At 35.9% G+C, this 11,412-nt stretch overlaps 1 protein-coding gene across 1 annotated transcript; it reads left to right on the top strand.

Annotated features, from left to right (window-relative positions):
• Positions 1–8,902: 8,902 nt before the first annotated feature.
• LOC148870086 (WUSCHEL-related homeobox 3A-like) lies at positions 8,903–10,100 on the top strand. The gene is made up of 2 exons (XM_088972929.1): positions 8,903–9,387; positions 9,616–10,100. The coding sequence occupies exons 1-2, from the start codon at positions 9,049–9,051 to the stop codon at positions 9,877–9,879; spliced, it is 603 nt and encodes a 200-aa protein (XP_088829055.1). The 5' UTR covers positions 8,903–9,048; the 3' UTR covers positions 9,880–10,100.
• The last annotated feature ends 1,312 nt before the right edge of the window (positions 10,101–11,412 follow it).

Genomic DNA, 11,412 nt, shown 5'->3' with positions numbered 1-11,412 from the left:
TAGGAGATGGTCAGTATTCGGGGTATCATAAGATTTTCTATTATTTGCCATTGCAGGGCATGTGAGCGCCAGAATGCTACCAAATCATACTAATAAATCTACAAATACTAACATTGATCTTCTCTATTACAAGGTGTAACCCAATTGTGCTTATGACAATCTCGGTGTTGAATATGCGTGAATTGGCAAAGATTTTTAGTTATTCACCATAATGGATCATATGGGGCTTAAAACGGTGTCAAATTGCATTGATAATTTTGAGCTTATGGCGGAAGGCATGACCCAGTTGTTTAAAGGATGATCACCAACAGTGAAAATCCTTACTTTTGTAGGATTCTTTGTTATTGGCCATAACATAACAAGCAAGACATTGGAAGCCGAGAACACTGTAAAATTGCAAAAATGCATCCAAAAGAACCGTTTTAGCCTAATGGCACAAGGCGCAACAATGCTGCACCAAGAACGGTATTGGACGATGAACATTCAAGGTCATATGAACACCAGAATGTCGTCAAATCGTATTAATACATCTACAAGGTCTGCCTTTACCTTCTCTACTCTACAGGGCACGATATAGTTGTGTTTAGGACAATCTCGGGTAGTGAATATGCATGGTTTCACAAAGATTTTATGTTATCCACTATAATGGATCATAGAAGGATCGCAACATTGCCAAATCGTACCAATGCATCCCTAATGATATTATTAACCTCATCCACTATAATGGATCATGAGTGTTTGATGAAAATACTACTTTTTTCAAATAGGGGTAGTAAAGGTACTTTCAAATGACATGGAAGGCCAACATAAGCCAAAAGGAAATAAGCGCTTGTTGAATAAGCCCAAATTTTGGACATCTCAAATAAGCACTTATTCAAACTTATTTCCTAAATTCAAATAAATGTTTATTGATATGGTCCTGACTTAAAATAAGTGCTTATTTTCAATTAAATTAAGTTTGATTTCTAGGTAAACACATCTGTTTTTTCTAGAATAATGGGATTCACATCAATGTAAGTTTTTTTGGTACAAATATATGGTTTCAAAGCCTCTTTTCTTTACCAAGAAACCCCTTATTTGTTTTTTTTTTTTTGAGAAGCTAAATTAGATTAAATTTATTTATTAAAGGATATTAACTAATTTCAATATTGAATAAGAAATAATATGATTTTAGTAAGGAAAAGTCTATGTACAGAAAAGATAAGATATGGAAAAAGTTTTGACCAATCAAAATCCATCCATGAATTTTGATAAATAACACCTGATTCGCTACCACATTTATGATTCCAATTTATTGGTGAATTGTTTTTCGGATATCATATCTTTTCCATATCATAGTCAAACTAAACACATCATTGTTTTGAACTGAAGAGAGATATATTAAGAACAAAGTGACCAAGGTAGAATAAAAAAATTGATAACAAAATATAATGACATTCATGTTATTTGAAATCTTGTAAGATGTGTACCTGGCATCTTACAAATTTGAATAAACAGAGGCGGAGCTAGAATTTTTTCTTGAGGGGTCAAAACCTAGAAAATATGAATAGAGGAGACCAAAAGGTAAGAAACATGGGATAAGAGGATCAATATATAAGTGGGATTTAGATGGGTTTTGTGCGAATTTTGAAAGCATAGGGGGGCCATGTCTCCCCTCCGCCACCCCCTGGCTCCACCCTGTGAATAAAGATATAGATGCACATAGTGAAAATAAAGATATTGAGTTATAAGTTATATATTAGATCGATGTGGTATGTACAATTAACAAATCTGAATGCATGCAACCATGTAAGGGCACAATAAATGCACACTGAATCACTAAAGTGCAAAATCTTATACTTTGTATATATTTGCATTCGTACTGTTTTTAAATTGAGCCTAAATGACGAGTTCCCATCTATACCATAAAGCATGCCCCCACGGATGCCCTACAGCACATCCAAACCGTGTATTTAAAATATTTTTTAATGACAATTTTAGTAAATGTTTCCGGTGGATGCTGAAATGTGGATGTGGGGTGCCTATAACAATTGAGTTCAGATTTATTCTCAACAAGCTATTATAGTGCAAATGAGGAACATCTCGCATGAATAACAAAGAGATGTTCCCAGTGTGTTATGTGGGAATGTAGTGGCATATTGGAATAGTGTTGTTAATGGTTTTTATTTTTTATTTTTTATTTTTTGTATAGTGCTGATGTAAGACTATCTTTTACATCGATTCCAAACAATGGCCTAATATTTATGGGAACACGTTGTGTTGCACACTTGCACTAAGCATGGGATTACTTGAGCATTAATCGGATTAATCAGACAAAAAAGGCAGACACGTGGGATCAATAGTGAATAGAAAAGAAATGAAATATTTCTATTGTCCCAACTCCCAAGCTGCATCTCGCCTTCTCCCTACATTTCTCTCCTGCACTCCCATTCTGTTACTTTTTTTGTCATGGTTTTTAAAATTAGATCGGACCGGACGGTCAGACCGGAAAAACAGATGACCAGTTTCGTTTTTCTTTAAAATCGGATTTTTTCTAATAACTATTGATTTTGGTCAACAAACTGCTGACTCAGATGGTTAATCGTTCAAATGGTTTTGACCATTTTTATTTTTTTTTATCAAAACAGGCCAACCGTTAGATTTGAACAGTCAGACCGTTCGACCCGGAAACTGGACCCCTAACCGGTTCGTTCTCCGGGTCGATTTTGAAAACTTTGCGTCAAAATTTGTTCTGGGCCTTAATAATGATTGGGACCCAGTCCATGATTAATAGTGTTCTGGGCTCCTTAACAGTCCTGTCCTGAGTCTGTTTCCTGGTTTCCTGCCTGGTAAATCGAGAAAGTGGTAACAATACTACAACTTTACAAGGAGTTCAAACTTCAAAGGAGTGAGTAGACTCGAGAATAGAAGAAGAAGAAGAACGTAGAAAGATACAGATGAGAGAGCGAAATACAGTTAGTAGAGGCAAAGCAGCAAAAAGAGAATGAGGTCTTTGTCTTCTTTTTTTTTTCATCGAATATGGAGAAGGAATTAATACATTCCATCTGATTTACGATACAATTACCATCATTCATTAGGTTTTAAAGGTGTATTATATATTTATATGTAGAGCTCAGAATCCAGAGTAGTCCAGACTGCTACGGACCCGTCAATGAAGCCGGTGAGGAAATAAATAGAAGAGGGCGGAAGTGAAAAGTCTCAACTCTTGTTCCCTAAAAGCCTGCCAATGTTAGTGAATTGGGATTGGGAAGCTTCCTTCTGTTTACCGTCCTCCGTCCAATTGCTTGCACTGTTCATCAGATGAGAGTGAGATCACTCCTTGCGGATTACAGTATAACAAGTACACCCCATCTGATCCCTTCCGCACAACTTCATTACTCTCTCATTCTTGTGATCGCAATCAATTATCAGAAGACCCTTCAGAATTAATCATTCATAATTCCATATTGATTGAATGGGTTGAACATGAAGTTGAAATGAAATCCCATCTGGTTGAGTTAAGCACAGATGTGGACGTCCCTCTTCTCCTCTATCTCTATTCTCTAACAAGTGAAGTTTCATTACTTTGCGTTGACTTGAGACGCCTTCTCCCTGTCATTCCACCTTCTTTTGTGATTCCTGCTTTGACCTACTTAGGCCAACCGAGACTCGGAGTTCGAATAAAATCTGGTGGGTTGCCAAACGACGGAATCGTCCGTAGAAATATCCACCATTGGGTGATTTTAGTTGAATTTTGAGCTGGGAAGGAAAGAAAAAGGAAAACCATCCAACGGTATAGAGAAAGGACAAGGCTGCTCCTGTCCTGTTGGACTCTGTTCTTCTTCTGCTCCCCAGTCCCCAGAGAGCCAGAGATTTTTTTTAGGTGGCTGTGGCTGAGTTGTGAGTGTTTAAAATTTCGAGGGACTGTGGTGTGTCTCTGTTGCTGCATTGAGTGCGACGTAACGCGCTGCTCTGGGCCTCTGGCTCGTACCACGTACCCCTTGTTATTTTCCCACTAGAGTAGAGCCAAAGAAGAGAATGTTATTGGGAAAGACGCAATAGGATAAGTCAATAGCAACGAAACAGAAAATGAAAATTGAGGATAAGGAAATTCCAAAATTAATTAATGTGTAACAGAACGGAGCAACCTGTTTCCCAAACCCAGGGAAGGGAAACAGGGAAGAAGTAGGGAAATCTTTTAAGGTCCCATTCGTTCTGTATTTCTGAGGGCAAGTTATTCAATCGGGTAATTGTTTATTTTTTCTAATGGGTTCATAGAAAACGAATCCAAAGTCAACGTAAAACCGACGTTTTAAAAAACGATTCGGAAATGGAACTGTTTTAGCCACCGGTTTTTGGGCTGATGGTTTGGTCATTCGGTTCGAACGAATGACTTATTCTGACAGTTGAATAGGTCGATGGTTTGTTGACTTTTTCAATGATTTTTTATCAAAACCGGTTGCTTGGACGGTTCCCGAGCCGAACGGTCCAACCACCGAGGTCAATAGCAGTTCAAAAACCTTGCGTAAAACACTAACACTAGAGGTATATTCTTTTTTGGACTTTGAGAGAGGAAAGTTAATTAATAAGATTTTGGTTTCCATTCACCAAGATATATATGCTTTTTTCTCAAATTTAACAAAAAAAATATTTTTTCTAAGGTCTCATTCACTTTTGGTAAGTTATTTATCCAGGTAAATGCAATTACCTGGGTAAATTTTTCTTGAAAAACACTTAAACGGGTAACCCATGTTCTTTTATTTCTTAGGTAAATAAGGTAACGACCATCTTAGACATAAAAATTCATTATTAAAAGGCACATTCTTATTCCATTCAAGTATTAGCAATGTGGGAAATTTATTTACCCACCTAGAAAATAACATTTCCTTGATCCCCACATAAATCTGAAAAATGAAGAAGAAATTCTTAATGAATGGGAACCAAAATTCTATTGACCAACTTTCCATCTCTCAAAATTCAGAAAAAAACACTCCCAAATTAACAATTTAATGAGATAAAATTAGTCATTTTAATAATAAGTTTTTATCACTAAAACAATCGTAATCTTATTTACCTAAAACATAAAAGAAGATGGATGGATAAATACACTTTTACTTTGAAAAGTGAAGGAACCCCAAAATTACTCTACAAAATTTGCCCTGAAAATCACTTGGTGGATAAACACATTACCCAAGTACCTATAAACAAACTAGGCCTAAGACTCAAGAGTAAAGCCTCACGGGCCAGCGGCTAATTAAGTGGACGGAAGCTAGGCAAATGAGGCCAAGATCTCGTCTGTTAATAATGTACGAAGGCGGGGCCACAGCAGGCGACCCAGTGGAGACAAGCAGGGCAGCAGCCACCTCTTGGCTTTGACAGATGAATAGAAAGGAGAGAGAGAGGTGATCAGATCCTAAGCCTAGAGCCAATTGAGTTAGGGATGCTATTGCCTTTCCCTACCCTACAGATAGACTACGGTAGTGTTTCCATGCTGGAATTATTAGGAAAACGGCACATGGAGGAGGCGAGGACGAATGGAATGGGGGTGTACATTTGGCGCACAACAGAACTTTCCATGTACCTTTTACCCAACTGGTATTAGGACATCTCTAACAGAACAGAACCAACATATGACCTCGACTGCTGTGAATATTCGATCGCCAACTAATTATGCCCATATGTGATTTTCTCTTTCTTTTTATTATAACACCAGAGGCCAACCACTCATCTCATTGTTAGCATTAACAACACCACGCATAAAACTTCCTTTATATTCTGCTTTAACAATTGTAAATATGTTTTAAAATGAGAGAATGAGTAGGAAAGCTAGCTCCAATAACCATGTTCATTACATAAATTAAACATTTGAGTTCAGGGTGTCAGTTATTCTCAAGTTCATACATAGAAAATCACCTTCTACTTAAAAAAGGCAGTCAAGGGTAATGGGTACGCCTAGAAGGACATGGCTTGATGTAGGTTGAAATTAAATAATATAATCATTTATAATTTAGGGGTTTTTATAGTTCAATCCACCCTTAGGGTGGAGATTTTTAGGGGTAGATTGAATTTTGCCCGTGGATTGGTGCTAAATTTACGGGTAGATGTGATTTATATATATAATATATATTTATTAAATTATAATGTGAAGAAAAAAAAATACATATATATATATATATATCAATCCACGGGCAGAATTCAATCTACCCCTAAAAATCTCCACCCTAGTTTTTACAGTTCGATCCACCATTAGGGTGGAGATTTTTAGGGGTAGATTGAATTCTGCCCATAGATTGATGCTAAATTTACGGGTAGGATGTGATTTATATATATAATATATATTTATTAAATTATAATGTATAGAATATATATATATATATATATATATATATATATATAAAACATATACAAATATAGGTATACCAGTTGGTTCTGTTAACCACCGGTTTTTTATTTTGGTTAACCAAAATTAAATCGACCGATTTAATTAAGCATATTTTTTGTTCTGTTTTGATCTGTATGATTTTTCGATTTTTCTACTCACCCTTAGCCTTCTCCATTGCACTAATAGTCTTGATACCAATAACACCAATGACTACCACCTTGTCCTTTTGGACCATAAGTAAAGATAATGAAAAACTTTTCCATTGTTTCAAAATAACGAAGGTTTTTGATTTTTATGGTCTGATCCTAAGATCTAAGTGAATCTTACAACATTAATTAGCATGGATAAGATTACTAAGTAGGTTGTGTTTGGAACCATGGTCCATTAGAGCTGCAATATTTGCACTTGATTCTAGTATTGGAAATGGGAAAAATAATTAAGTTTTGCAATAATTTGGTGGACATTTCACATTTATTTATCGTTATACTTAATAATACATATAGACACCATTAAGCATCACATAAGACATTAAAAGTGAAAACACCACTTCAAAACAATAAACACCAAGTTGTTTCTATCAAATGTCACTTTTACATAACTCAAGGAGCAAGGAGATATAAATGATTCGAATTGAATTATTCCGATAAAATATATAAGATTTTGATTAGATAAAATCAAAACGACTACGTGGCATTGGAAGTATTCTTTGGACCACAAGACCCCAAAAGAAAAATACTAGGCTGTGTTTTGTTGCACTGCAAATTTAATTGCACTAGTATAAATGTATGAGAATGCAAATGTAAAAAAAGTGCAAATTCTTGTTTATTTTGTTTAAGATTTTACTTTATTCTATTTCATGTCTTCACTTACTTCATTTGTACTACAATCAAACAAAATAAATTAAAATTTAAAACAAAAATAGGTCAAAATTTACACCCAAATTATTTGCACTGTCACTATTTGCATCAATGAAAATTTATTTGTATTGCAACCAAACACAGTTGCAATTGAATGGATTCTATTTTATTTCATTAATTTCAGGAGTATATACTGATGCCATGCCTATATGGATGGTTAACTGGGTAGAGGTTACTCAGTCTTTTTGTAATTCTGCTGATACCCAGTTTAATGAAATTTCATCTTCTGTTACATAAAACAACAACATCAATAACAAACTTCTAGCAATACAAGAGCCCCATGAAAGAGATGGCGTGCAAATGGATGGGATTCTAGCTGGATGAGTCCCGTCACCGACTCACCGGGATCTTTCCGTACATATCTAGAGATGGAGATGATTTTTTTTTTCTATTTGACAATTGGGGGAATCACCTCTTCCTGTCATATTCATCCGTCGAGCGAGGAGACTGAATTTCAGTCATTTCGGAATTTAATTATTTTCTTCTTTTGTAGTTTTTGTAGTAAGACAAGCTGAAAAGTATGCAACAAATGGTTTCATGTTTTAATCTGAAAAACTACTTATTTGAAATAATTTCACATCGATTTGACGACCCCACGTCCTTGTTCTTACGAAATTTGGTTTTATTTCTTCTTTTGGTGTTGAAATGTGACTACACAGCTGCAAATATTATCACCTGTTTGATTCCAGTTTTGTATCGATTGAATTGATAGAAAGATTTAGTCTCTCAACTCCACTCCAGTCTCTAGGAGTGACCTCTCTCGCACCCACCCACCATCCACGAAAGTTTTCTTGATATTCACCCCAAAATCTGGGCAGAGACAGAAGTAAATTATATATAATATATATTAAAACCTTCCACTACTCTTTCTGCCAGTTTCTTCACTTGGTACGTAGCTAGAAAACTTATTTACTTGTTTCGTCTGTCACCAGTATAGACCTTATTCCCAATGTAGTTTAACGGTTGAGATTGTTGGACACTCTGGACCCAACTGTACGAGAGGTGCAGCTAAGCCCTGCATATATAGCAGAGACATATACATCTTACATGTAGGAGAAATATTTGCAGAAGGATTCATTCTTAAATCTCAAATAGTGGCAGAATGACACAACAGTCTTCTTATTCAAAGCTTCTCAGTCTCTAAGAGTAAAAGTGAAGAATAGTATATCATGGTGTATGTTTGTATACATTTATAGTGTTAGTCGGTTGTCCATATGTTACGTTATGCACAGTGAGCAATTGGCTCAACTTATGAGTGTACAATGATCCATTTCTGACCTCAGCAGCACCAGTAGTCCACCCGAGAGAGAGAGACTGAGAAGTCTAGACTCTAGAGAGAGAGAGATTTTAATGTGACCCAGTTCAGTGGAGCAATGAATAAGATTGAGAAGGTATCTGCTTAGAACGCGTTCTATGTTTTACATTTTCTGTTCATAAATAAATAATAAGGTGATGATGACGGAATCATTCAATCAAACCCAAGTTGATTCTTGCTCCCTCATTCCAGATTTGAGAGAGAGAGAGAGAGAGAGAGAGGCATGGACTGAAACCCACATTGAATGCCACACTGGGGGGAACATCAGCATGACAAGCGCGGTAGTACTTCTGCCTACAATTACCCTTTTGCTAGTCTTCCTCTCCATCCCTTTTGTCTCTCCTTTTCCTCTCCTTTGTCCTCTCTCTCTCTCTCTCTCTATCGTTTCTATCAGTCTATATATCCATCTATGTATTCATATCTCAACAGATTCCAAAAGAGAGTGTTAGAAAAAAATGTCACCGGCAGCTTCAACCAGATGGTGTCCGACGCCTGAACAGATTATGATATTGGAAGAAATGTATAGAGGAGGGATTAGGACCCCAAATGCAACTCAGATACAACAGATAACAGCCCATCTTTCGTTTTACGGAAAGATTGAAGGAAAGAATGTCTTCTACTGGTTCCAAAACCACAAAGCCAGAGAGCGACAGAAACTCCGAAGGAAACTTTGTAGACAGCAGCAGCAGCAGCTTTCAGCCGACCACCACCGCTTCCTTCATCAGATCGAGCAGTCCTACTCTTCTGCTCTTCATCAACCTCCACTTTATAACTCAGCTCAGCTGCTTCCTCAGGTATGCCATATTTACTGATATCAGTAGTGATCTTTCCCCTTAACAATATGTATTTACCTCTTTTCTTCTTCTTCTTCCTCTTCTATCTGTAGGATAAGATTCATAGATTTCAATAATCTTTTTTTTCCCATTTCTTGTTTCTTAATGGAGGAAGAAAACTGAGAGAATATGGATATAACTCATCTGATTGTTATTCTCCAATCTATCTTTCTTACGTTGATGGATTAGGCAGGAGGAGCAAAAGAGGCATCGAACGACGTTATGAGTTACTCCTGCAGGAAGATGGATATTCCAGAGAGGGACGAGAAGGAGAGGTCCAAGTGGATGTACGGCCGTGATTGGATGATGATGATGATGATGGACATTGGTCCGACCACTCATTGCTGCAACCGACCTCTCAAAACCTTACAGCTTTTCCCTATTACAACCACCAGTCTCAAGGACGAGTGCACAACATCTAACCATCTTTCATGCTCAACGTCTACCGACTAAAACTGCAACTTCATTCATAGGAGCTGATGATCCTATTTCTCTTTCCTCTTTGTCTTATCTATCTAGCTATTTATCTATCCATCTGTATCATCTCGATTTCTGGCATGTGTCGAACTCTTCATGTCTAAACTCAAGCTAGTGCTTCTTTTAGTATCTACTTCTACTACTACTACTGGTACTACTGGAGCAATACAACAATGAAAACTGTTTCGTTTAACGTTTGATATATTTCTTTTTCCAGTTTCCAAAATGGAATCCGAAATGGGAAACAGTGGCAACTTTGTTTGGTTTTGATTTCCATCGTGTCTCTGATAGTCTGATGTATTGGTTAAAGCTGTCAAGCGCAACGCATCAGTACTTGCTTGGTTATAGACTAGTAGAAATCAAATCAGCTTTTATTGGCTGGGACTAATGTGTAATGGGGGCTTAAAGCGTTTTCAGACTTTTCTCTTCCTCTCCGGTCTACATCTCCCCTATCTTGACAGGTGGTGAGACTAGTGTTTCAGCCTTGACTCAATCGATGCAAGGTATCTAAGATTTGATGGGGCGGATATTGGAATCAGCCACATTGTGGCTTGCCTCTCTACCACGTGTACGAAAAAATCTATGATACATGATATCAAAGACCATAAAAACTCACTCATGAATTTTGATAAACAATGTCTGAATGGATGATTCTAGTTGATTTGGTCAAATGTTTTTGGGATATAATAACTTTTGGATAGTATAAGTTATTTTATCCAAAAAACGTTTGCTCAATCAACTGGAATTATAAATATGGTAGCCTGGGAGTGGACTAAGTGGGGTATCTAAATAAAGAACTAAAAAAACCGAGCTAAACTGAGCAATTCAAATAAAAGAGTCAAGTTAAACTGAATCAATCAGTTCGTTTTTTTTTTTTTTTTTCAAAAACCAAAGGTAATGGTTCTGTTTTGATTAATCTAAAAAACCACTATTATAAATATATAAATATATAATACATTAAATATAATATATATTATTTATATTTATAATTATATAATATATATTATAAAAATAAAAAATCAAATAGAACAACTGATTAACCAAATGGATTCGATTTAATTTGGGTTTGGTATTTTTCAAAAACCCATATGATCATTTAATCGATTAGTGATCACTCACTGTTCTTTTCGAGTAATTGGTCCATGAGCCCCCCAAGGTCGACCAAGCCCATATGCCAAAGTTGTGTAAGAAATGTGATATTGAGGAATAAAAAAATTACAATCAAGTACTTGTAAGTTAACCCAGAAATTAAATTAAATAGGACATGAATCTATACCACTTTAAAAAGTTTTAGAAATTTTTAGGACAAAACTTATCCTTCTATATTTAAATTTATTGATAAAAATGAGGGCAGATAGGATAATTGACAAAAAATATCAATATTAAATGAGTTGAAAAGAGGTCATTTTAGGATATTCAATGCATTCAATTCTCTCTAACTAAATCCAACATTTAAGTTATTAACTTGCATTCATGTTCATTGAGCCATATATTTAAGTCATTTTTTGT

This window comes from Nelumbo lutea, chromosome 2 (genome assembly GCF_056320005.1).
Source record: "Nelumbo lutea isolate HS-2025 chromosome 2, American lotus-T2T, whole genome shotgun sequence".
Taxonomy (NCBI): domain Eukaryota; kingdom Viridiplantae; phylum Streptophyta; class Magnoliopsida; order Proteales; family Nelumbonaceae; genus Nelumbo; species Nelumbo lutea.
The sequence above is the reverse complement of the archived record's forward strand: the minus strand, read 5'-3'. Positions and strand labels throughout refer to the sequence as shown.

Coding starts and splice junctions, on each gene's coding strand:
- LOC148870086 (XM_088972929.1), top strand. CDS start 9,049: ATGTCACCGGCAGCTTCAACCAGATGGTGTCCGACGCCTGAACAGATT. Junction 9,388..9,615: donor CAGCTCAGCTGCTTCCTCAG/GTATGCCATATT, acceptor TTGATGGATTAG/GCAGGAGGAGCAAAAGAGGC.